The sequence below is a fragment of the Opisthocomus hoazin genome, chromosome 1 (assembly GCF_030867145.1).
Source record: "Opisthocomus hoazin isolate bOpiHoa1 chromosome 1, bOpiHoa1.hap1, whole genome shotgun sequence".
NCBI classification, from domain to species: domain Eukaryota; kingdom Metazoa; phylum Chordata; class Aves; order Opisthocomiformes; family Opisthocomidae; genus Opisthocomus; species Opisthocomus hoazin.
The window spans coordinates 154,361,104-154,387,963 of NC_134414.1; the positions used below are offsets into that span (position 1 = coordinate 154,361,104).

Consider the following 26,860-nt stretch of genomic DNA (forward strand, 5'->3'; position numbering starts at 1 on the left):
TTTTTTCCAGACTCTTTGGCATCAGTTTCGGTGGTACTTGTCACGGTGTGGTGGGCTGACCCCAGCTGGCAGCTCAGCCCCCACCCAGGTGCCTGCTTACCCCCACTCTGGCAGCATGGGAAGAGAATCATAGAATCACAGAATCACAGAAAGTTTTGGGTTGGAAGGGACCCCTAGAGGTCATCTAGTCCGACCCCCCCACAGCAAGCAGGGACACCGCTAACTCTAGATCAGGTTGCTCAGAGCCCCGTCCAGCCTGGTCTGGAATGTTTCCAGGGATGGGGCCTCCACTACCTCTCTGGGCAACCCGTTCCAGTGTTTCACCACCCTCATTGTAAAGAATTTCTTCCTTATATCCAGCCTAAACCTACCCTGTTTTACTTTAAAACCATTACCCCTCGTCCTGTCGCTGCTGTCTCTACTAAAAAGATTGTCCCCATCTTTCCTATAGGCTCCCTTTAAGTACTGAAAGGCTGCAATCAGGTCTCCCTGCAGCCTTCTCTTCTCCAGGCTGAACAAGCCCAACTCTCTCAGCCTGTCCTCGTAGGAGAGGTGCTCCAGCCCTCGGATCATTTTTGTAGCCCTCCTTTGGACCCGCTCCAACAGTTCCATGTCCTTCTTGTGCTGAGGGCTCCAGAGCTGAACGCAGTACTCCAGGCGGGGTCTCACCAGAGCAGAGTAGAGGGGCAGAATCACCTCTCTCAACCTGCTGGCCACGCTTCTCCTGATGCAGCCCAGGACACGGTTGGCCCTCTGGGCTGCCAGCGCACATTGCCGGCTCATGTCCAGCCGAAGAGAACTGTATAGCTGCTGCATTGCCTCGTGTACAACACCGGGCCGAAGAAATCAAGTCGAAAGGGCTGATACCTTTTCAGCCTCCACAGTTTCCCCATTTCAACTCTCCCCTACTGTGAAATCTACCCTTAAACACCTGGACTTATTCTCTTACAGGATTTTGGAAGAAAGCTATGTCATGAAGGATCCTTTCACCCCTGACAAGGACAAATTCCTCATCCTTGGGTCTCATTGCAGTTTGTGTAGCAGATCAGTGTGCGTTGGTACAGTAAGTAACAAGCAAAACAAGCTTCTTCAGTCATTTCTTTTTGTTCCAGTCCTGGCGACCCGTTAAAGACCGAACAGCAAAACCCCAAACGGCCTATTTTTAAGGCAAGCTGATTGTATATTCTTGTTGATTTCCCCAGATAAAGCTCTTTGTATTAAATGAAAATGATCAGCGTCTTCAAGTGTTCAGTTTACAGATGAGCACAGTCCAGCCTCACAAACACAACGAGTGCCGTTTCCCACTTTCTCAGCACATGAAAGTGCAAGGGGGATCACATAGCACTTCAAGACCTTTAGGGTTCAGTAGATCGTACTATACCAACGGTAGGTTTTTCTTCGCTAAAGGGGATATAAACATCCACGGATTGTTAGGTTTGCATCCACAGCACAGGGCTGCCGCCCCATTTGCAATAGCTAACGTAGAAAGTGAGCAGGGAGGGGAGTTGTGCAATGCTGTGATAGCTCTCTGAAGAAGACTGAATTGGAGCAGCAGCTGGTAGGCAACCTGAAGCTATGAAATCTGACTGCGGTCCAGAAAGGTGGTGTAAAATTACAGTTGTCTTAATTCCTTCTCCTCGGTGCAGAACTGGTCCCTTTGTTAGCTGTGAGTTCAAAGCAAAAATGAAGACAAGTTACTACGCAGTTATCAGTGTCCGGAGGCTGTACTGTGCTTCTTTGAGGCAGTACAATGAACTAAGAAAACTTATGTTCCGCTCCTTTCCCTTGGCGGCGAGGCGGGGCCACCGGCGGCGGGGCGGGGCCACCGGTGCTGCCGGGACGCGTCGCGGTGCTGCCGCCCGGTGCCCGTCGCGTCGGTCAGCGGCCGTGAGACGCTGGTTCCCAGCGGCACCGGGTGTGCCCGCACCCGAGCTGCCGCCGCTGACGCCAAGCGTGTCTTTCTGACCGGCTGCGTGGAGGAGGAGGGTGCGGGGTTGGACCAGCTGACCCGCTGAGGTCCCCTCCGAACCCGAACGTTCCGTGATCGAAGTTCCGTGATTGTGAGCGGGCGCCGGTCTCCTTGACGACCTCCTGCGGCACCAACTGCCCAACCGCCGGCCGCCACTCCAGGGGCTGCATCCTGAGCCCTCCGCTCCTTCCCCTCGCCCCGCGATGGCCGCGCTCCTTCTCCACCTCCTCCTCCTCCTCCAGCTGCTCGGCTCCTGCCCCCGAGGCTCGGGGGCCCCCGCTGCCCGCCTCCAGCCGCCGCCGCTGCGGGTCACCTGCCGGGACCCCGAGGCACGGGTCTCCCAACGGTGGGACAGCAAGCGCCGGGTTTCGTGCCTGTGGAGCGGCACCGTGATGCTGCGCTACCGGCCCACACCGGGAGCCCGAGCAGAGGCGGGGAGGGAAGCGGGGCCGCTGTCCCCACCGCGCTGCTCCTGGTACTTCGGCTCGTCCTGGGTGACCGACACGTCGCGCTGGTCGGGCCAAGTCGCGGTACCAACGGGCCTCCCCCCATCGCCCGCGGCCTCCGTCCTCCTCACGGTGCGGTGCTCCTCCACCTCCTGCCCCGCGCCCGGCTGCTCCCACCGCAACGCGACCGTCGAGGTGTCGGCACAGGACGCCCGGCTCTTTGTGCTCTGGCCTCAGGCGCAGCCGCTCCGGGCCAGGCAGCCGGTAGAGCTGGGTTGGTGCTCCCGGCTGAGGAGCGAAGGTTGGCAGTACCGCTTCAGCAGCCCGGGGGGCAGCCCCGCAGCCCTCCGCCTGCCCAGCAGCCAGCACCGAGCCCCGCCGCCGCCCGCCGCCTACCCAACGGCCGAGCTGCGACGGACCTGCGCCGCCTACCACAGCTACCGCCTGACCGTCCGCTACGGCCACCACGGGCTCCACGTCGCCTCGGTCAGCGTCGAGCAGGTGCCTCAGCTGAACCTCAGCCTCTCTCTCCAGGTGCAGCCCGGCCCGCTGCGGCTCCTCAGCGTCCGCTCCAGGCTCCTCAGCGTCGCTCGGCAGCCCCTCAGCCTCTCCTGGAGGCTTCAGCCCCTCACGCCGAGGACGCTGGCCTACAGGCTGGTGGACACGCAGGCCGTAGGAGGTTGGCTCCGCTCCTACGGTTCCTTTACTCTGCAGAGCAACTTCTGTGCCGTTCCCGTAACTCAGAGCCCAGGTGAGGTGGCGGTGGCCAGCATGTATTTCCATGTTGACGGAGAGAGGTTCGAGGAACTGACGGGAGATCTGCATCTACGCAACGGTACCCTGAGCCTAACCGCAGGCCGAGAAGCTCCCACCCGTGTCAACCTTCCGCTGGGGAAGACCACCTTGAGCACTCACATTGTCAGGTACCACCACGGAACATTTTACGCAACCAGAGAAAACAACAGCCCTCTTTCCGCGGACAGCCCTAACACGCACACTGTGTTCTACCAACACAAGGAGCTCTCCTACTTACTCTCCATAGAGCTGGTGGCCTTCCAGTGGTACAAGTTCAACATGCACCTTTATACGAACCAGAAGAGGGCTTTGTTTAGGCCCCTGTCAGAAAGAGACCTTGAAGTCCACGTTTTCAGCAGCGGCCGTCCTTCTTTGCCACAGAGCTTTACTTATTTAGTGTGGTTTATCCCTGCACAACACCCGATGCTACAGTGCGAGTGGACCTTCCACCTGCAGCTTTTTGGAGCGCGCAGAGACCACCTTCTCCAGAACAGCACGTACACATACAACGATCACGTCAGAAACGCCACACGTTTGGTCCGTCGCTCCGCTTTACCCTTTGATCCGGACAAATACACGGGGTTTGCGGCAAAAGTGGACTGTACCACAAGTGCACATACTCCGGCTCTTTTGGGAGTCAGAGTCAACAACTACGCTGCCAAAACCGTGGAAGCGCCGGTGGCTTGCCACCAACAAGCCTGCCACATACAAACCGTGCAGATTCAGAAACCCGTTCTCCACGCCTCTGTCCTGCGCCAGAAGAGGGCGACATCTTTTTACCTCTTTGTCAGACTGGTAGTAGACTGCAAAGTCGGTATATTCATCAAGCCCTTGTGGCGAATCTATTCCGTTCCGGACACGACCACGGTTCCCAACTGGACACAACCGATAAACTCTTCTGCGATGTACGGCGTCGATATGATCCGCCTAACTGTTCCCAGTTTTACTCTAGATTATGGGCTGTACCTGTTTTATTTCACTGTCGAGGTAACCCCGATTCGGACCACAACAGTGCTCAGGGGCTCAGATCAAGTTTATATTCAGATCGAGAGAAGCGATCTCCAGGCAGACATTGCAGGAGGCACGTTCCGCACAGTGGGTTTTTCTGATAACTGGACTCTGGATGGCTCTGCATCCAGTGATCCCGATTCACAGGAAGGACTGAAGGGAATCACATTCACTTGGTACTGCACTAAAGAGGTGTCAGACTATAAGAACATGAAACTCAGTCCAGGGAACAGGTGCCATCCAGCCCAGCGGGATTTGAAATGGTTAACATCCTCGGGTCCAGTTCAAGCAGTGCCACCAGAATCGCTCCCAGGAAACACCGTATACTACTTCCGTCTCGTGATTGAAAAGGACACCAGGAGGAGTTACGCCGACCAAACTGTAGAGGTGCGGCCCGGCTCCCCACTCCTTCTGGACGTGATGTGCCTTGAAAACTGTGGTAGCACTCTAATTCCAACGGAGAGATTTGCCTTGTCTGGAAAATGCCTAAACTGCAGAACAACCAGCCAGCCAGCCTACTACTGGTCCCTTCTTTCACAAAACTCTACAGAAATTAGCTTTGACTGGTCTGCCAGAACGTCAACGGGCAGGTCTGGGGCTTACCTGTCTATACATGCTCTGACTTTCACAAAGACTGCACATCGATCCTACGTACTTCTGTTGAAAGTAACGACCTGGGATGGTAGGTCCTCAATCTACAGACACGCGTTTCAGGTCAATTCTCCTCCGACGGCTGGCAAATGTACCATCAGCCCACGCTGGGGTACAGCCTTTCTGACGAAATTTGTTGTTCAGTGCAGTGGATTTTCTGACAGCAATTCACCTCTGACATACAAAGTGATAGTAGCTTCCAATGTACCCAAAACCACCAAAGTAACTTCCGTCGAGGAAAATACATTTGGCACAATCCTGTACTTTGGTTATCGGCCTAAAACTCCTCCCTCTTTTCTCCCAGTTGGAGTGCCCTCTCAGAAGTACGCCCTGACACTTTACGTTCAAGTCCACAATTCCCTTGGGGCGTTTACCCAAGTGACTTTACAGGCCCACGTACAGAACCCACTTAACAGTCGACCGCTAGCTGTTGTGTTTCATGAACTGGTGGCCTCCGTGAACGGTTTAAGCGCACCGATGACATCTTATCTCCAGACTGGAGATTATCTTAGCGCGGGCTATTTGGCTTACGTAGCAGCCTCGGTCTTGAACTACATCAAAGGCCCACCAACTCTCCAGCTCCCTAAGGCTCAGTTTCGGGAAAGCCTGATTAGAACAGCCCTGAATATTTCAGTTGAGAGCATGATGGAAATCAACCAAGTAGTTGCTTCTCTTTCTCAAGTCACAGAGGAAGCTGACGAAGTGAACGTTACATCACAAGACCTTGCCATTGAGAAGCTGACAGAAGTAACGGGAGTGCTGAAGGTCCAGAGGAATGAGAGCCATTGGTCTGAGCAGGCAGAAATTCAGACCAGTGGAATACTAAGATGCTTGTCCAACATCCTGAGAGCCGCTCTTCTGCATCGCAGGAACATCAATGTAAGCGGAGTTAAACAAGTCTTCTCCATCATGGAAAATTTAACGGAGATAGTTTTCCAGGGCAAAGTCCCTGGAGAAACAGAAACTCTACTGGAAACAAAACACTGGAATATCACTCTGAAGAAAGACGAAACCTGGAACCTTACAAATTCTTTCTCTACCAGAAACGCCTGCAGGAATTGCTTTTATCCATCACTGAAAAAGGGAGATTATTCAGGATCACCCGATGATGCTGTGATTTCCACTGCCCTTTATGAGTTTGATGAGAACCCCTTCCCCTGGTTAGGTTACACATCAGAAATTGCAACAATGATCTTGGGGTTCAAAATGTCAGAGACAAAGGCTAATGGCGATCTCCTAGGGATCGCGCCTGAAGGAGCAGAAATTACTATTGCTAGGAAAGACAAGGAGTCTTCAACTTTTCAGTTGGCAATGGGACCCGATAAAACACAAGCTTACACAACTGGAGGATTTAGTTTTGAAGTCAACAGAAATACCAAGAGCATATACATCCAGATCCTGACGAAATTAAAAGTTGCTTTCGAGGTGCTAGTATTTACAGGTGCCAACGTCACTCGTGCTCATCCCATAGCCTCGTTTGCTGCTTTTCACAACATGCCAACAGTTGCAAGCAAAAACACGACAGCTAGCGCTGACTGTAACATTAAGGCTCCCTATATCATCTGCCTCCCAGAGTCACTGCTGACAGCCACAGCTCAAGGAAGCGATACAGACACTTGTAACATCTCCATCGTCTTGCTGGCACCCTATGTTGTACGGTATCAAACGCAGAGATTGGTGACGATACACATTTTTAGTGATCAGTGCTTATTTCTGGATGGCGTTCAAAGCCTGTGGAGAGAAGACACCTGCAGGCTTGGCTCCCTGACCGACTGGCAGAGGGTACACTGTGTCTGCAATATGAAGCGGAGTCGCAGAAGTCTGTCAGTCCACACTGGGTCAAATGCATCCTCATTCAGCATCAGGTTCCTGGCAGCCAAGGTAATAGTTACCCCCAACACAGTAGATCTAGGAAAAACCCTGATAGCAGGCGTATCTAAAAACCCAGTCACCCTCTTAGCAGTCATCTTTATTTTTGCCGTCTACTTTCTTTTGGCCCTCTGGGTCGTGAGAAAAGACAGGGCTGACAGGGAAAGACAAGACAAGATTATAGTTCTGGCAGACAACGACCCCTTTGATAAAGTGAGCTTTTTGGTCACTTTATACACAGGCAGTCGCTGGGGAGCTGGAACCAAAGCAGATGTCTTTCTTCAGCTCATTGGCCAGAACGGCACAAGTGATGTCCATTGTTTACGGGACCCACATTTTCTGTCTTTCCAACGAGGAAGCACTGATTGCTTTCTGTTAACTGCTAAAAAAGACTTGGGAGACATTTGCTCCTTCAGGGTCTGGCACAACAACAGGGGCCCATCTCCAAGCTGGTTCTTAAGCAGAGCCAAAGTTGAGAATATGTCCACCGGGAAGACCTGGTTCTTTATATGCAGGAAATGGCTTTCTCTTGACAAGGGCGATCACTTACTAGAAAGGACATTTGCTGTCACAAACCCCAAGACACCTCTGCCCAAAACTGACTATTTTTTGATTAATTTTGCCAACAGCCTGATACAGGGCCATCTGTGGCTCTCGATTTTTGCTCATGGTCTCATGGGCACTTTCAGCAGGCTCCAAAGGTTGTCTTCTTGTTTAGCAATACTATTATTAAACTTGCTAGTTAACATTATCTTCTTTAATGCTGACAAGAGTGAAGAAGCTCCAAAACACTTGAGGTATCTGAGATCAATAACAGTAGGAATTGAATGTGCTTTGCTTACCCAACCTGTGGAAATGATGATAATTGCCTTATTTAAGTATTCCTCGAAGAGACCTTCTCCTCGTGGTGTGGCTCAGACAGACCCAAAGGCAAATTCACCCCTCCTGTCTGGGTATCTTAAAAACTGGAAGGAACGTTTGCAAAAATTGTACCTTTCAGAAACTTCACCACAATCGAGAAATATTAGTCCCTCGGGGAATCTTCCTGGCGCCAGCAGCCACTCACAGAGCCCACCACATTCCAGAAAGATGGGAAGCAAGGGAGGAGCTCCCCAAACCTGGAGTGATTGCACAGTTTCTGAAAGAGACGCAAATGTGATTGAAACAGAAGAGCAGACGATCATTGCAAATTCCCCTCCAACGCCTAAGGTCTGCCAGACCAGGCCACCATCAAATTCCGATTTTAGTAATAATTATGCAGAAGAAGGGGGCAACTTTCAGAAAGAAAGGAAACCACTGAGCATTACCTCCATGCCCTTTCACAAGAGACCGCACACAGCTTTCTGTTGGTGGTGTGCCTATCTCTCGTGGGCACTAGTTATAGCTGTAACCGGGGTATCATCATTTTTCATTGTGTTATATGGTTTGTCTTACGGCTATCAGACGTCGCTAGAGTGGCTTTTGGCATCTGCAATCTCCTTCATTGAGAACGTGTGTCTCCTTTCCGTTCTAAAAACCAGTTTTTTCTCAGCTGTGAGTACAATTCATCCAAAATACTGTGAAAACATCACGTGGTTAACTCAGGGAAAGTATTCTGAGAGCAAGTTTGCTAAAGAAATGATGAGTGCTGATGAGATGCAAGAGGTGCACTTGAAACTTGCTAAAGTCAGAGGCACTAAGCAATATAAGCCTTTAGCAGCTGATGAAATTGCAAACATGCTGAAAAGGGCAAAAATTAAAGTCAAGGCATTTACTTTCATAAAAGGTTTCACCAGTCACCTTGTCTTTTTAACGCTGCTATTATATTTTGCCTATTCCACTGAGAACGCCAACAGTTTCCACTACAACCGATTCATCCATAACCAACTGTCTCCACAACTCTCCAGTGTAGATAAGCCAGAACATGTCTACGTGTGGGTGAAAGACTCGTTCTTGCCTTTGATCCACAATGACATTCAGCCAACCTTTCTTTCCGAGAGCTGGTCCAAAATCATCGGTTTGCCTAGGATGAGGCAAGTGCGGGCTAAGGGTACTGTGAAAAACTGTTTCCGTCCTCACAGCTTTGGAAATAATTCTGTGATCAGTAAAAGCCACTGTCTTCACAAATACGGTAGCGACATCCCAGAGAAAGGTGACTATGCTGGCGCTTGGACAAAGGTGGCCAACCAGTCTGCTCCCAAGGATGCCAGCGGTTATGATGGGTTCACCTACCAGCGGAACAGCACTCTGTGGATGTATTATTCATACGGAGATTTGCACACATACGGACCAGCAGGATACACGTTTTACTTTTTCCCTGAAGAAGGAAGACACAACTCAACGACCAGGCTGGATGCTCTACAACAGAGCAACTGGCTTGATGAAAAAACGTGGGCTGTGATCATTGAACTAACTACATTTAACGCAGATGTAGGTCTCTTCTGCACCATTTCGGTCATATTTGAAATGTCTCATTTTGGGATCATAAAACCAAGTTTGTCAGCACACTCTTTCGCACTCCCCATTTTTCAGCAGCAAACCAAAGCTCAAATGTTGATGTTCGTAGTTGTGCTTGCCTTTCTGTTCATTTACGTTGCAGATGAGCTTCACACCATAGGCCAAGAAAAGAAAGATTATATTAAAAACATTTCCAATATAAACAACTTAGGCTTAAAAATAGTATTCCTCCTTTTTGTTTTTTTAAAGGTCATAAAGTTTAAGTTAGGAGCAGATGTAGTGAAGTTTTACTTACTTCATCCAAATGATTTCATTCATTTTCATGCAGTTTCTCATTTAGATCAGATTTTAAGGATTACTATGGGCTTTTTAGCATTTTTTGTCGTTTTGAAAACTCTGAAATATTCTCAGTTCTTTTACAACGTGCGCCTGGCACAAAGATCGATCTTGGCAGCCCTTCCCGGAATCTCCTCAATGGCCCTCGTGGTGCTGGTGTGCTCCTTTGTGTTTATGGCTTTTGGCTACCTTGTGTTTGGGCAGCACGAATGGAATTACAACAACATGATTCACTCAGTTCAGACCGTATTCTCTTACTGTGTCTCAGCTTTCAGAGACACCACGTTTTCATCCAACAGGTTGCTGGGTTGTCTGTTCCTAACCGCTTTCGTGTTGGTGATGATCTGTGTCCTGATCAATCTCTTCCTAGCTATCATTCTGTCTGCCTATGGAGATATGAAACAACCCGTCTATGAAGAACCATCTGATGAAGCACAAGTGGTTACTTTTGTATTGCAAAGGCTCAGAAAGATATTTTATTTTCTGATCTGTAAAACACCCAAAACCAGGGAGCCTGCCCATTTTGACATTCCACTCTATGGGCAGTCTGAGAGAAGACATCAGCGACATTTAGGACTGAAGAAGAGAAAAACAGATGGGGAAAAAATGGTTGATCTTGTCATATAAGCAAGGATTCTGTATTTAAGACTACCTTTCACTCTGCAGTATCTGCATTTTAAGTAAATGTTTGTAAATAAATGTTTTGCTTTTAAGAATGCTTTAACGTTCAACTCCTTATTAGTGATTGTGCGCAGATTTTTTTCCAGACTCTTTGGCATCAGTTTCGGTGGTACTTGTCACGGTGTGGTGGGCTGACCCCAGCTGGCAGCTCAGCCCCCACCCAGGTGCCTGCTTACCCCCACTCTGGCAGCATGGGAAGAGAATCATAGAATCACAGAATCACAGAAAGTTTTGGGTTGGAAGGGACCCCTAGAGGTCATCTAGTCCGACCCCCCCACAGCAAGCAGGGACACCGCTAACTCTAGATCAGGTTGCTCAGAGCCCCGTCCAGCCTGGTCTGGAATGTTTCCAGGGATGGGGCCTCCACTACCTCTCTGGGCAACCCGTTCCAGTGTTTCACCACCCTCATTGTAAAGAATTTCTTCCTTATATCCAGCCTAAACCTACCCTGTTTTACTTTAAAACCATTACCCCTCGTCCTGTCGCTGCTGTCTCTACTAAAAAGATTGTCCCCATCTTTCCTATAGGCTCCCTTTAAGTACTGAAAGGCTGCAATCAGGTCTCCCTGCAGCCTTCTCTTCTCCAGGCTGAACAAGCCCAACTCTCTCAGCCTGTCCTCGTAGGAGAGGTGCTCCAGCCCTCGGATCATTTTTGTAGCCCTCCTTTGGACCCGCTCCAACAGTTCCATGTCCTTCTTGTGCTGAGGGCTCCAGAGCTGAACGCAGTACTCCAGGCGGGGTCTCACCAGAGCAGAGTAGAGGGGCAGAATCACCTCTCTCAACCTGCTGGCCACGCTTCTCCTGATGCAGCCCAGGACACGGTTGGCCCTCTGGGCTGCCAGCGCACATTGCCGGCTCATGTCCAGCCGAAGAGAACTGTATAGCTGCTGCATTGCCTCGTGTACAACACCGGGCCGAAGAAATCAAGTCGAAAGGGCTGATACCTTTTCAGCCTCCACAGTTTCCCCATTTCAACTCTCCCCTACTGTGAAATCTACCCTTAAACACCTGGACTTATTCTCTTACAGGATTTTGGAAGAAAGCTATGTCATGAAGGATCCTTTCACCCCTGACAAGGACAAATTCCTCATCCTTGGGTCTCATTGCAGTTTGTGTAGCAGATCAGTGTGCGTTGGTACAGTAAGTAACAAGCAAAACAAGCTTCTTCAGTCATTTCTTTTTGTTCCAGTCCTGGCGACCCGTTAAAGACCGAACAGCAAAACCCCAAACGGCCTATTTTTAAGGCAAGCTGATTGTATATTCTTGTTGATTTCCCCAGATAAAGCTCTTTGTATTAAATGAAAATGATCAGCGTCTTCAAGTGTTCAGTTTACAGATGAGCACAGTCCAGCCTCACAAACACAACGAGTGCCGTTTCCCACTTTCTCAGCACATGAAAGTGCAAGGGGGATCACATAGCACTTCAAGACCTTTAGGGTTCAGTAGATCGTACTATACCAACGGTAGGTTTTTCTTCGCTAAAGGGGATATAAACATCCACGGATTGTTAGGTTTGCATCCACAGCACAGGGCTGCCGCCCCATTTGCAATAGCTAACGTAGAAAGTGAGCAGGGAGGGGAGTTGTGCAATGCTGTGATAGCTCTCTGAAGAAGACTGAATTGGAGCAGCAGCTGGTAGGCAACCTGAAGCTATGAAATCTGACTGCGGTCCAGAAAGGTGGTGTAAAATTACAGTTGTCTTAATTCCTTCTCCTCGGTGCAGAACTGGTCCCTTTGTTAGCTGTGAGTTCAAAGCAAAAATGAAGACAAGTTACTACGCAGTTATCAGTGTCCGGAGGCTGTACTGTGCTTCTTTGAGGCAGTACAATGAACTAAGAAAACTTATGTTCCGCTCCTTTCCCTTGGCGGCGAGGCGGGGCCACCGGCGGCGGGGCGGGGCCACCGGTGCTGCCGGGACGCGTCGCGGTGCTGCCGCCCGGTGCCCGTCGCGTCGGTCAGCGGCCGTGAGACGCTGGTTCCCAGCGGCACCGGGTGTGCCCGCACCCGAGCTGCCGCCGCTGACGCCAAGCGTGTCTTTCTGACCGGCTGCGTGGAGGAGGAGGGTGCGGGGTTGGACCAGCTGACCCGCTGAGGTCCCCTCCGAACCCGAACGTTCCGTGATCGAAGTTCCGTGATTGTGAGCGGGCGCCGGTCTCCTTGACGACCTCCTGCGGCACCAACTGCCCAACCGCCGGCCGCCACTCCAGGGGCTGCATCCTGAGCCCTCCGCTCCTTCCCCTCGCCCCGCGATGGCCGCGCTCCTTCTCCACCTCCTCCTCCTCCTCCAGCTGCTCGGCTCCTGCCCCCGAGGCTCGGGGGCCCCCGCTGCCCGCCTCCAGCCGCCGCCGCTGCGGGTCACCTGCCGGGACCCCGAGGCACGGGTCTCCCAACGGTGGGACAGCAAGCGCCGGGTTTCATGCCTGTGGAGCGGCACCGTGATGCTGCGCTACCGGCCCACACCGGGAGCCCGAGCAGAGGCGGGGAGGGAAGCGGGGCCGCTGTCCCCACCGCGCTGCTCCTGGTACTTCGGCTCGTCCTGGGTGACCGACACGTCGCGCTGGTCGGGCCAAGTCGCGGTACCAACGGGCCTCCCCCCATCGCCCGCGGCCTCCGTCCTCCTCACGGTGCGGTGCTCCTCCACCTCCTGCCCCGCGCCCGGCTGCTCCCACCGCAACGCGACCGTCGAGGTGTCGGCACAGGACGCCCGGCTCTTTGTGCTCTGGCCTCAGGCGCAGCCGCTCCGGGCCAGGCAGCCGGTAGAGCTGGGTTGGTGCTCCCGGCTGAGGAGCGAAGGTTGGCAGTACCGCTTCAGCAGCCCGGGGGGCAGCCCCGCAGCCCTCCGCCTGCCCAGCAGCCAGCACCGAGCCCCGCCGCCGCCCGCCGCCTACCCAACGGCCGAGCTGCGACGGACCTGCGCCGCCTACCACAGCTACCGCCTGACCGTCCGCTACGGCCACCACGGGCTCCACGTCGCCTCGGTCAGCGTCGAGCAGGTGCCTCAGCTGAACCTCAGCCTCTCTCTCCAGGTGCAGCCCGGCCCGCTGCGGCTCCTCAGCGTCCGCTCCAGGCTCCTCAGCGTCGCTCGGCAGCCCCTCAGCCTCTCCTGGAGGCTTCAGCCCCTCACGCCGAGGACGCTGGCCTACAGGCTGGTGGACACGCAGGCCGTAGGAGGTTGGCTCCGCTCCTACGGTTCCTTTACTCTGCAGAGCAACTTCTGTGCCGTTCCCGTAACTCAGAGCCCAGGTGAGGTGGCGGTGGCCAGCATGTATTTCCATGTTGACGGAGAGAGGTTCGAGGAACTGACGGGAGATCTGCATCTACGCAACGGTACCCTGAGCCTAACCGCAGGCCGAGAAGCTCCCACCCGTGTCAACCTTCCGCTGGGGAAGACCACCTTGAGCACTCACATTGTCAGGTACCACCACGGAACATTTTACGCAACCAGAGAAAACAACAGCCCTCTTTCCGCGGACGGCCCTAACACGCACACTGTGTTCTACCAACACAAGGAGCTCTCCTACTTACTCTCCATAGAGCTGGTGGCCTTCCAGTGGTACAAGTTCAACATGCACCTTTATACGAACCAGAAGAGGGCTTTGTTTAGGCCCCTGTCAGAAAGAGACCTTGAAGTCCACGTTTTCAGCAGCGGCCGTCCTTCTTTGCCACAGAGCTTTACTTATTTAGTGTGGTTTATCCCTGCACAACACCCGATGCTACAGTGCGAGTGGACCTTCCACCTGCAGCTTTTTGGAGCGCGCAGAGACCACCTTCTCCAGAACAGCACGTACACATACAACGATCACGTCAGAAACGCCACACGTTTGGTCCGTCGCTCCGCTTTACCCTTTGATCCGGACAAATACACGGGGTTTGCGGCAAAAGTGGACTGTACCACAAGTGCACATACTCCGGCTCTTTTGGGAGTCAGAGTCAACAACTACGCTGCCAAAACCGTGGAAGCGCCGGTGGCTTGCCACCAACAAGCCTGCCACATACAAACCGTGCAGATTCAGAAACCCGTTCTCCACGCCTCTGTCCTGCGCCAGAAGAGGGCGACATCTTTTTACCTCTTTGTCAGACTGGTAGTAGACTGCAAAGTCGGTATATTCATCAAGCCCTTGTGGCGAATCTATTCCGTTCCGGACACGACCACGGTTCCCAACTGGACACAACCGATAAACTCTTCTGCGATGTACGGCGTCGATATGATCCGCCTAACTGTTCCCAGTTTTACTCTAGATTATGGGCTGTACCTGTTTTATTTCACTGTCGAGGTAACCCCGATTCGGACCACAACAGTGCTCAGGGGCTCAGATCAAGTTTATATTCAGATCGAGAGAAGCGATCTCCAGGCAGACATTGCAGGAGGCACGTTCCGCACAGTGGGTTTTTCTGATAACTGGACTCTGGATGGCTCTGCATCCAGTGATCCCGATTCACAGGAAGGACTGAAGGGAATCACATTCACTTGGTACTGCACTAAAGAGGTGTCAGACTATAAGAACATGAAACTCAGTCCAGGGAACAGGTGCCATCCAGCCCAGCGGGATTTGAAATGGTTAACATCCTCGGGTCCAGTTCAAGCAGTGCCACCAGAATCGCTCCCAGGAAACACCGTATACTACTTCCGTCTCGTGATTGAAAAGGACACCAGGAGGAGTTACGCCGACCAAACTGTAGAGGTGCGGCCCGGCTCCCCACTCCTTCTGGACGTGATGTGCCTTGAAAACTGTGGTAGCACTCTAATTCCAACGGAGAGATTTGCCTTGTCTGGAAAATGCCTAAACTGCAGAACAACCAGCCAGCCAGCCTACTACTGGTCCCTTCTTTCACAAAACTCTACAGAAATTAGCTTTGACTGGTCTGCCAGAACGTCAACGGGCAGGTCTGGGGCTTACCTGTCTATACATGCTCTGACTTTCACAAAGACTGCACATCGATCCTACGTACTTCTGTTGAAAGTAACGACCTGGGATGGTAGGTCCTCGATCTACAGACACGCGTTTCAGGTCAATTCTCCTCCGACGGCTGGCAAATGTACCATCAGCCCACGCTGGGGTACAGCCTTTCTGACGAAATTTGTTGTTCAGTGCAGTGGATTTTCTGACAGCAATTCACCTCTGACATACAAAGTGATAGTAGCTTCCAATGTACCCAAAACCACCAAAGTAACTTCCGTCGAGGAAAATACATTTGGCACAATCCTGTACTTTGGTTATCGGCCTAAAACTCCTCCCTCTTTTCTCCCAGTTGGAGTGCCCTCTCAGAAGTACGCCCTGACACTTTACGTTCAAGTCCACAATTCCCTTGGGGCGTTTACCCAAGTGACTTTACAGGCCCACGTACAGAACCCACTTAACAGTCGACGGCTAGCTGTTGTGTTTCATGAACTGGTGGCCTCCGTGAACGGTTTAAGCGCACCGATGACATCTTATCTCCAGACTGGAGATTATCTTAGCGCGGGCTATTTGGCTTACGTAGCAGCCTCGGTCTTGAACTACATCAAAGGCCCACCAACTCTCCAGCTCCCTAAGGCTCAGTTTCGGGAAAGCCTGATTAGAACAGCCCTGAATATTTCAGTTGAGAGCATGATGGAAATCAACCAAGTAGTTGCTTCTCTTTCTCAAGTCACAGAGGAAGCTGACGAAGTGAACGTTACATCACAAGACCTTGCCATTGAGAAGCTGACAGAAGTAACGGGAGTGCTGAAGGTCCAGAGGAATGAGAGCCATTGGTCTGAGCAGGCAGAAATTCAGACCAGTGGAATACTAAGATGCTTGTCCAACATCCTGAGAGCCGCTCTTCTGCATCGCAGGAACATCAATGTAAGCGGAGTTAAACAAGTCTTCTCCATCATGGAAAATTTAACGGAGATAGTTTTCCAGGGCAAAGTCCCTGGAGAAACAGAAACTCTACTGGAAACAAAACACTGGAATATCACTCTGAAGAAAGACGAAACCTGGAACCTTACAAATTCTTTCTCTACCAGAAACGCCTGCAGGAATTGCTTTTATCCATCACTGAAAAAGGGAGATTATTCAGGATCACCCGATGATGCTGTGATTTCCACTGCCCTTTATGAGTTTGATGAGAACCCCTTCCCCTGGTTAGGTTACACATCAGAAATTGCAACAATGATCTTGGGGTTCAAAATGTCAGAGACAAAGGCTAATGGCGATCTCCTAGGGATCGCGCCTGAAGGAGCAGAAATTACTATTGCTAGGAAAGACAAGGAGTCTTCAACTTTTCAGTTGGCAATGGGACCCGATAAAACACAAGCTTACACAACTGGAGGATTTAGTTTTGAAGTCAACAGAAATACCAAGAGCATATACATCCAGATCCTGACGAAATTAAAAGTTGCTTTCGAGGTGCTAGTATTTACAGGTGCCAACGTCACTCGTGCTCATCCCATAGCCTCGTTTGCTGCTTTTCACAACATGCCAACAGTTGCAAGCAAAAACACGACAGCTAGCGCTGACTGTAACATTAAGGCTCCCTATATCATCTGCCTCCCAGAGTCACTGCTGACAGCCACAGCTCAAGGAAGCGATACAGACACTTGTAACATCTCCATCGTCTTGCTGGCACCCTATGTTGTACGGTATCAAACGCAGAGATTGGTGACGATACACATTTTTAGTGATCAGTGCTTATTTCTGGATGGCGTTCAAAGCCTGTGGAGAGAAGACACCTGCAGGCTTGGCTCCCTGACCGACTGGCAGAGGGTACACTGTGTCTGCAATATGAAGCGGAGTCGCAGAAGTCTGTCAGTCCACACTGGGTCAAATGCATCCTCATTCAGCATCAGGTTCCTGGCAGCCAAGGTAATAGTTACCCCCAACACAGTAGATCTAGGAAAAACCCTGATAGCAGGCGTATCTAAAAACCCAGTCACCCTCTTAGCAGTCATCTTTATTTTTGCCGTCTACTTTCTTTTGGCCCTCTGGGTCGTGAGAAAAGACAGGGCTGACAGGGAAAGACAAGACAAGATTATAGTTCTGGCAGACAACGACCCCTTTGATAAAGTGAGCTTTTTGGTCACTTTATACACAGGCAGTCGCTGGGGAGCTGGAACCAAAGCAGATGTCTTTCTTCAGCTCATTGGCCAGAACGGCACAAGTGATGTCCATTGTTTACGGGACCCACATTTTCTGTCTTTCCAACGAGGAAGCACTGATTGCTTTCTGTTAACTGCTAAAAAAGACTTGGGAGACATTTGCTCCTTCAGGGTCTGGCACAACAACAGGGGCCCATCTCCAAGCTGGTTCTTAAGCAGAGCCAAAGTTGAGAATATGTCCACCGGGAAGACCTGGTTCTTTATATGCAGGAAATGGCTTTCTCTTGACAAGGGCGATCACTTACTAGAAAGGACATTTGCTGTCACAAACCCCAAGACACCTCTGCCCAAAACTGACTATTTTTTGATTAATTTTGCCAACAGCCTGATACAGGGCCATCTGTGGCTCTCGATTTTTGCTCATGGTCTCATGGGCACTTTCAGCAGGCTCCAAAGGTTGTCTTCTTGTTTAGCAATACTATTATTAAACTTGCTAGTTAACATTATCTTCTTTAATGCTGACAAGAGTGAAGAAGCTCCAAAACACTTGAGGTATCTGAGATCAATAACAGTAGGAATTGAATGTGCTTTGCTTACCCAACCTGTGGAAATGATGATAATTGCCTTATTTAAGTATTCCTCGAAGAGACCTTCTCCTCGTGGTGTGGCTCAGACAGACCCAAAGGCAAATTCACCCCTCCTGTCTGGGTATCTTAAAAACTGGAAGGAACGTTTGCAAAAATTGTACCTTTCAGAAACTTCACCACAATCGAGAAATATTAGTCCCTCGGGGAATCTTCCTGGCGCCAGCAGCCACTCACAGAGCCCACCACATTCCAGAAAGATGGGAAGCAAGGGAGGAGCTCCCCAAACCTGGAGTGATTGCACAGTTTCTGAAAGAGACGCAAATGTGATTGAAACAGAAGAGCAGACGATCATTGCAAATTCCCCTCCAACGCCTAAGGTCTGCCAGACCAGGCCACCATCAAATTCCGATTTTAGTAATAATTATGCAGAAGAAGGGGGCAACTTTCAGAAAGAAAGGAAACCACTGAGCATTACCTCCATGCCCTTTCACAAGAGACCGCACACAGCTTTCTGTTGGTGGTGTGCCTATCTCTCGTGGGCACTAGTTATAGCTGTAACCGGGGTATCATCATTTTTCATTGTGTTATATGGTTTGTCTTACGGCTATCAGACGTCGCTAGAGTGGCTTTTGGCATCTGCAATCTCCTTCATTGAGAACGTGTGTCTCCTTTCCGTTCTAAAAACCAGTTTTTTCTCAGCTGTGAGTACAATTCATCCAAAATACTGTGAAAACATCACGTGGTTAACTCAGGGAAAGTATTCTGAGAGCAAGTTTGCTAAAGAAATGATGAGTGCTGATGAGATGCAAGAGGTGCACTTGAAACTTGCTAAAGTCAGAGGCACTAAGCAATATAAGCCTTTAGCAGCTGATGAAATTGCAAACATGCTGAAAAGGGCAAAAATTAAAGTCAAGGCATTTACTTTCATAAAAGGTTTCACCAGTCACCTTGTCTTTTTAACGCTGCTATTATATTTTGCCTATTCCACTGAGAACGCCAACAGTTTCCACTACAACCGATTCATCCATAACCAACTGTCTCCACAACTCTCCAGTGTAGATAAGCCAGAACATGTCTACGTGTGGGTGAAAGACTCGTTCTTGCCTTTGATCCACAATGACATTCAGCCAACCTTTCTTTCCGAGAGCTGGTCCAAAATCATCGGTTTGCCTAGGATGAGGCAAGTGCGGGCTAAGGGTACTGTGAAAAACTGTTTCCGTCCTCACAGCTTTGGAAATAATTCTGTGATCAGTAAAAGCCACTGTCTTCACAAATACGGTAGCGACATCCCAGAGAAAGGTGACTATGCTGGCGCTTGGACAAAGGTGGCCAACCAGTCTGCTCCCAAGGATGCCAGCGGTTATGATGGGTTCACCTACCAGCGGAACAGCACTCTGTGGATGTATTATTCATACGGAGATTTGCACACATACGGACCAGCAGGATACACGTTTTACTTTTTCCCTGAAGAAGGAAGACACAACTCAACGACCAGGCTGGATGCTCTACAACAGAGCAACTGGCTTGATGAAAAAACGTGGGCTGTGATCATTGAACTAACTACATTTAACGCAGATGTAGGTCTCTTCTGCACCATTTCGGTCATATTTGAAATGTCTCATTTTGGGATCATAAAACCAAGTTTGTCAGCACACTCTTTCGCACTCCCCATTTTTCACCAGCAAACCAAAGCTCAAATGTTGATGTTCGTAGTTGTGCTTGCCTTTCTGTTCATTTACGTTGCAGATGAGCTTCACACCATAGGCCAAGAAAAGAAAGATTATATTAAAAACATTTCCAATATAAACAACTTAGGCTTAAAAATAGTATTCCTCCTTTTTGTTTTTTTAAAGGTCATAAAGTTTAAGTTAGGAGCAGATATAGTGAAGTTTTACTTACTTCATCCAAATGATTTCATTCATTTTCATGCAGTTTCTCATTTAGATCAGATTTTAAGGATTACTATGGGCTTTTTAGCATTTTTTGTCGTTTTGAAAACTCTGAAATATTCTCAGTTCTTTTACAACGTGCGCCTGGCACAAAGATCGATCTTGGCAGCCCTTCCCGGAATCTCCTCAATGGCCCTCGTGGTGCTGGTGTGCTCCTTTGTGTTTATGGCTTTTGGCTACCTTGTGTTTGGGCAGCACGAATGGAATTACAACAACATGATTCACTCAGTTCAGACCGTATTCTCTTACTGTGTCTCAGCTTTCAGAAACACCACGTTTTCATCCAACAGGTTGCTGGGTTGTCTGTTCCTAACCGCTTTCGTGTTGGTGATGATCTGTGTCCTGATCAATCTCTTCCTAGCTATCATTCTGTCTGCCTATGGAGATATGAAACAATCCGTCTATGAAGAACCATCTGATGAAGCACAAGTGGTTACTTTTGTATTGCAAAGGCTCAGAAAGATATTTTATTTTCTGATCTGTAAAACACCCAAAACCAGGGAGCCTGCCCATTTTGACATTCCACTCTATGGGCAGTCTGAGAGAAGACATCAGCGACATTTAGGACTGAAGAAGAGAAAAACAGATGGGGAAAAAATGGTTGATCTTGTCATATAAGCAAGGATTCTGTATTTAAGACTACCTTTTACTCTGCAGTATCTGCATTTTAAGTAAATGTTTGTAAATAAATGTTTTACTTTTAAGAATGCTTTAACGTTCAACTCCTTATTAGTGATTGTGCTCAGATTTTTTTCCAGACTCTTTGGCATCAGTTTCGGTGGTACTTGTCACGGTGTGGTGGGCTGACCCCAGCTGGCAGCTCAGCCCCCACCCAGGTGCCTGCTCACCCCCACTCTGGCAGCATGGGAAGAGAATCATAGAATCACAGAATCACAGAAAGTTTTGGGTTGGAAGGGACCCCTAGAGGTCATCTAGTCCAACCCGCCCGCAGCAAGCAGGGACACCGCTAACTCTAGATCAGGTTGCTCAGAGCCCCGTCCAGCCTGGTCTGGAATGTTTCCAGGGATGGGGCCTCCACTACCTCTCTGGGCAACCCGTTCCAGTGTTTCACCACCCTCATTGTAAAGAATTTCTTCCTTATATCCAGCCTAAACCTACCCTGTTTTACTTTAAAACCATTACCCCTCGTCCTGTCGCTGCTGTCTCTACTGAAAAGATTGTCCCCATCTTTCCTATAGGGCTCCTCTCAAGTACTGAAATGCTGCAATCAGGTCTCCCTGCAGCCTTCTCTTCTCCAGGCTGAACAAGCCCAACTCTCTCAGCCTGTCCTCATAGGAGAGGTGCTCCAGCCCTCGGATCATTTTTGTAGCCCTCCTTTGGACCCGCTCCAACAGTTCCATGTCCTTCTTGTGCTGAGGGCTCCAGAGCTGAACGCAGTACTCCAGGCGGGGTCTCACCAGAGCAGAGTAGAGGGGCAGAATCACCTCTCTCAACCTGCTGGCCACGCTTCTCCTGATGCAGCCCAGGACACGGTTGGCCCTCTGGGCTGCCAGCGCACATTGCCAGCTCATGTCCAGCCTTTCGTCTATCAGTACCCCCAAGTCCCTCTCAGCAGAGCTGCTCTCGATCCTTTCATCCCCCAGCCTGTATTGGTACCGGGGATTACCCCGAGAACTGAAGGGCAGAAGTGAGAAAAAGGCTCCTGGGTTGAGAGCAGCACAGTTTAAGCAGCGAAGGGGGAGAAGGCCCACACCCACAAGCGATGCAAAAGCGGTCACTCAGCACCCGCAGACCGATGCCCGGCCAGCCTCTGAGGAGAAGGCGCACAGGAGCCGGCGCAGGGGCAACTGGTGCGGCCGTACGGGCTCGCCGGTGGCCGCGTTGCCTCCTCAGGGGCTTTCGGATCCGATCCGGCCCGGCCCGGCCCGGCCCGCCGCAGGCCCCGCAGCGCCGGTAACCGGCAGCCTCCCGCTCCGCGCCGCCCCTCTCGTCAGCTCGCCGGGAAGGGGCCGCCCCGCTGGCGCGCGCTCCCCCGCGCAGGCGCACGGCGCCGCCGGCCGCCCGGGGCCTGGGTCCTGGCGCCGCCCGCAGCCGGCCTCCCGGGGCCTGGGAGGAGGAGGAGCGGCGCTGGGTCCTGGCGTCGCCCGCCGCCGGCCTCCCGGGGCCGAGGAGGAGGAGGAGGAGGAGGAGAAGGAGCGGCGCCGGGTTCTGACGCCGCCGCCTCGGCGCCGGGAAGCAGGGAGCGGCCTGGCGGACACGCGTGGGTAGGTGCCGCGCCGTGTGGGCGGGCAGAAAGCGGGGGGCTCTGGCTTCAGCCAGGCTGCGGCCTTCCCTTCCCCCCCCCCCCCCCCCGCCCCCCCTCTTCGGAAATGCGAGGAGCCGGGTGAGGGCCAGGCCCTGGGGCGTCGGGGCGGCGCGGGAGGCCCCAGCTCCTCGGGGAGGGTTCCCGCTCGCAGATGAGGCGGTTGCTAATGAAGGGCTGTGGGCGTGCTGCCGTCTGAAAAGGGATTTTATTTTATTTTATTTTATTTTATTTTATTTTATTTTATTTTGTTTTATTTTATTTTATTTTATTTTATTTTATTTTATTTTCTCATCAGCAGCCGGCGAGGGGAGGAAGGCCCGCGGGTTGTTTCTGGTGAGGAGCTTTGGGAGTTGGAGCTACAGGAGGCAGCCGTGGAGGGGACTTTGGAGTAAACTGGAGGGAAGCACAGAGCTGTGTGAGGGCACTGCTGCTGGACACAGAGAAGGAGCTTGAGCAGCCTGGGGAACTTGAGGGAGACCCTTATTTCCTGTGATGTTTAGGCATTTCTGGCATGAGGTTGCACCTGAACAAGGTGGTTTTGGGATCACATCTTGGGGCTTCAAAGGGCCGTAGAGCCACGGAAACAGTCAGGTACTCCCCTTGAAAAACGAGAGGGAGGTGGGAAGTTTGCGAGATGTAGGAGAGATGGGGTCCCACAGTTTCTTTCTGAAGCTGCTCTGAGAACCCGAATAAATATCTCCATATCTCGGTGATGCTAGAAATGGTCCCGCTACTTAAAAGAGACGTTAACCATGTGATTTTCCTTCACACTGAATCCAGACTGGGTTGCTGACCTGTTGCTTGTGTCTGAGGCACTTGGGCTGGTAGGAGAGTCTTTATAAACACTGCAAAATGCCATCAAAATAAAGTCCGTTGTAGCTTGGGCGTGATGCACAAAAGAATCTAGCTGTCTTCCATCTCCAGGCATCTAGGAGTCAAAGAACTTGGTTTGTGTCCTAGTAGTTGGTTATACCAGTACTCGTGGATTTGTGCGTTGGCTAAGTTTGTTTTTTTTCAGTCAGGATTTTTCCCCTGCTGTAATATTACCAATATACCCCGCCTTGGAGGGACCACTAGAAGTATACCAGTGCAAAGATACCACATGCTGATTAATTCCCCATAATTGGTATAGTTTAAAAGTTGTATTGATATGAACCCCTTTTTGTCAGCATAACCAATTCTACATGAAAATGTTATACTACTTCAACTCTGTCCTGTACCTAAAACGGTATGTTTTGTATAGACAAAATTTAAGACCTTCATGCTCCAGAAGCCCATGTCAAAAATGTTGTTTTCCTCCTGCCTTAAGAAGTTTGCCAGGCAGAGTACCAGTTGTAGCGAGAGCATTAGTTTGTATTTTGCCTCGCTTTGTGTCTTGCCTCAAGTAGAGTCAAGATGTACAAGATCTACAGATATGACAAGGTTGCATCGAGAACAGTGGAGGACCCCCCTGAAAGTTTTACTCTGCACAGATGCAGGTTGCTTGGAGGTGTTCTGACCAAAGAAGAGTTTTGTTTGATGATAACGATAGGAAACTATTTGGATTCTGCTGTTAACCTGTTCTGGAATGGGGGTTTGCTCCCCAGGCTTGTTGAGATGCTAAACTTTCCAGTCTGTATGTTACCTTTGCACTGGCCTGTTTGCTACAATAGTCCTTTTACTGGCACAAAAATCAATAAACCAAAAAAGCTGTGAAGAGCCCCAAAACTCCCAATAGATAAACACAAACCTGAGATTTGGATTAAAAAAGAAATTAGTTATCTATGTGACTGCAACATTTTGGAGTATTTTAGGTTTTGCTCTAGACCAGGATAAAGAAAGAGAGGGTCAGTGAGTGTTTTGTTATGTTCCGTTTCTCAACGCCTTTAATTTTCCACTAAGCCTCCTTCCCTACCAGTTCTCTTACTTTGTCATAACTTTCCTAACACTGAGTAAAGTTACTGTTAATAACCACACTTGGAGATAGGCGTATGTGCAAAAAGGAAACATGCATTTAAACCTGTAACAGACATCACAGCATTCTTAAGCCCTATTATCTATAGCTATAGTCAGTACTTTTAAAACTTAGCATAAAGGTATGGCATATAAGATATCTGTCAAGGCCCTCATCAACTCTGGTGCTTAATTAGCTCCACTCTGCAGTCCACACTTTCCTCTTGGGCCTCAGTGAAATCTTGCTCAGACCTGTCTATGCTTGCTGAACAGACAGAGGTCTGAAGCCAAAGGAAAGTCACTTAAATACCTGTGACACACTGAGGATGCTGCTAATTCTCCCTGGGCAAAAGGACAGAACTGCAAAGATTTTGCATGCCTGCCCTCCTAGCATATGACCCAGTAGGAGCAGTCCACGCCGGTTCTAGTGAATTCTAGGATCCTCAGTCCTCAACTTGAGCTCAGTCCTAACAAACTGAGAGCCTCAGTCACATTTTACTGGAAAGAATTCTCTTCCCCAAGTTAACGATGAGCATCTCGTGGGTGGGTCACAGGGGACAGTGGGCACTGGCTGTCGCAGCAGACACGTTGTAACGTGCAACCCCCCCTCGTGGGGGCTGAGCATTTCCTTACAGTACCAACTTTGCTTTCTGTAGGGAGATAAATCGCTGAAGCTATATGTATTTCTTTCAGGATTATGTCAAGCTGCAGTGTCTTATTTCTCAAAACTCCGTGTTGGCCTCTTCTCGTGTATTTCCACAAAATCTTGGTGTTCCTGTTTTTAAACTCTGTTGGAAAGTGTTGCGCTAAGTTTAGATTGTGCTTAACCAGGCTGATACTTTCAATGGTACATGTGTGGCCCTCCGTAACTTTGCTTAAAGGACGACTTAAAAGGAATCCTCCGTATTTATAGAGCCTTACCATCTTATTCTTCCCCACTATGGATATTGATCTAACAAAGCTATAATAGGCAGCTCCAGTTTGGAAGGAAGACAACATCAGTTCAGGGCATGGGGTAGCTTATGGCCACAGCATCCTTGTGTATTGTGGCTATACCAGAAGGGAGATTTAATGAAATCAGACCTCAGGTCTGGTTTCCCCATTTTGGCAAGTGTAATCCAGAACCGGTGTTCTCTTCAGTGACCGCTTCGGTGTTTGGTTCTCCTGTGTTACCACCTCTCCAGTAAGTCCCTGTAACTGTGCTTGCGTTGTCTTCCTTTAATTTCTAGGCCATTTTACATACAGAATGTTAGAATGGCATCATGGATGATGATGTGATAAGCTTTGTACTCTGCTTCGGAAAGCTCATTGGAAGAGAAGGAGAAGAAACAGGAATGAGGGGGGTCGAGCAGAAAATGAGATATGACCATAGATTAATCTGAGGGGGAAGGAAAGGAAGAGCTCGCTCTTCCAGCAGGATTGTGTGTTCCGTTACACAGCAGAGATCTACCCTTTGCCGTGCTTCTGCAGCCAGATGTGGAGATGACCTCCATCATAAGGGCTTGGGCATCTTGCTTGTGTTTTAGTCTATGATTTGCTCTTACTCTGTGATCCACCTAGCTGGGCTTTTATGGTTGGGTGGCTCTGAAGAGCGGAGGTGCTGGAAGGAGAATCCCGGTGGCTGGTGGCAGTGCCCAGGGCTGCACAGGGCTGGTGTGTCCGCTGGAGGACAGCAGCCAGTGTGGGAAGCTGTCACCTTCCCACCTCATTTGGGAGTCTTCTTTGTTAAAAGCTGTCTAATTCAGAGCTGACTGCCTGCCAGATTCAAGCAAGGAGTACTCGGGCTAGATTTTTTTAAGTTTTGGTTTCTCAGCTTTGTTAAATCACGTATCAGTAGATGCCTTTTTGAAATTTAATTTGTGTTTGTAAAGCCTTTTTACCTTAAGGAAGGGGTTTGATTTGCTTGTCTGCGACACCCTCTTCAAACATTTCCTGACAAGATGCTCTCTTTCACGTCTGTGACCACCTAGGCTGTTCGTCACACAGCCACGGGGAGCCCCCACAAGCCGCCGTTACAAAGCGGGGCTTGGGGCCTGCTATGCGACCCGTACCTAGAGGGAAGCCCGTGTGCTGCAGCCGTCCTGGTTCCTTCCGAGCAGAGAGAGCGTAGCAATACCAGCGCAGTCCCCCCGGCCTGGAGGGAGAAGTTGCTGCAGCAAGGCAGGGTTTAATTCGATCAGGTGATCTTTGGGAGAGATAAGAAGGGTGAAAGTCCCAAATGGCCACGCTTGGTGAAATTGCATTCCTGGGCTAATTTGTTACCCTGTTCCCAAGGTAAGTCACCTCAAAGGAGGAGCTGGGAGGCAGCCAACAGGTGACCTAAACATGCCTTCAGGGCAGTAACATGAAGGAACTGGAGGGAGAGAGTTGTTCACCTGGGGATTAACTAGCAAGTAAGGCGATTCTGCTGTTTCATCGATTACCTGAGCAATCAGGCAACAGATCGTTTTTCTGAAGGAGGTGAGTGCATTCCTGGTGCTGAAGTGTATTTAAATTTATATCACACCAAACACTGCAAAATAACTTGGCATTTACCAGGCTATGAACTCAGTGGCTCCTGCCCTTCTATTAGAGGGTGCTCCTTCCCATAGCGAATTAAGCTGTGAATATTTTAATAGGTCATTGTCATCATCAGCGGATACTGCAGGAAAATCTTGGCAGGAAAAATGAACAAGGGCTTAATTGGAGATGATTAAAGGTGTGTCAATGTTGGTTTTATCTGACACCCTTTCAAATCAAAGCCTCCATCTGTTTGCAGGCAGTTTGTTTCTTGTGTAGTTTCTCCAGTTTGTCGGTGACTCAGAAATACATGGGTCTCCTGTGGAGTATTAAGAGGGGCTTAACCTATGCATTGTAAAGACTTGTGCTAATGAGGT

At 50.1% G+C, this 26,860-nt stretch overlaps 3 protein-coding genes across 8 annotated transcripts in view; all 3 read left to right on the forward strand.

The window, feature by feature from the left end:
- Positions 1-40: 40 nt before the first annotated feature.
- Positions 41-10,170, forward strand: LOC142364051 (polycystin family receptor for egg jelly-like). Its single transcript, XM_075442374.1, has one exon. The coding sequence runs from the start codon at positions 2,173-2,175 to the stop codon at positions 10,135-10,137; it is 7,965 nt and encodes a 2,654-aa protein (XP_075298489.1). The 5' UTR covers positions 41-2,172; the 3' UTR covers positions 10,138-10,170.
- Positions 10,171-11,111: 941 nt separating this feature from the next.
- Positions 11,112-26,860, forward strand: part of CDPF1 (cysteine rich DPF motif domain containing 1) — a 57,356-nt gene continuing 41,607 nt past the window's right edge. For 5 of the 6 annotated variants that reach the window (XM_075442437.1, XM_075442490.1, XM_075442461.1 and 2 more), the window contains exon 1: positions 21,799-22,011. The gene's annotated coding sequence lies outside the window, so the exon portion shown is untranslated. Of the gene's footprint in view, positions 11,331-21,798; positions 22,012-26,860 lie in introns of those variants that run through there. The other variant, XM_075442443.1, reaches the window with a different exon arrangement.
- Positions 11,337-20,495, forward strand: LOC142364053 (polycystin family receptor for egg jelly-like). The gene has a single exon (XM_075442385.1). The coding sequence runs from the start codon at positions 12,440-12,442 to the stop codon at positions 20,402-20,404; it is 7,965 nt and encodes a 2,654-aa protein (XP_075298500.1). The 5' UTR covers positions 11,337-12,439; the 3' UTR covers positions 20,405-20,495.

Coding starts and splice junctions, on each gene's coding strand:
- LOC142364053 (XM_075442385.1), top strand. CDS start 12,440: ATGGCCGCGCTCCTTCTCCACCTCCTCCTCCTCCTCCAGCTGCTCGGC.
- LOC142364051 (XM_075442374.1), top strand. CDS start 2,173: ATGGCCGCGCTCCTTCTCCACCTCCTCCTCCTCCTCCAGCTGCTCGGC.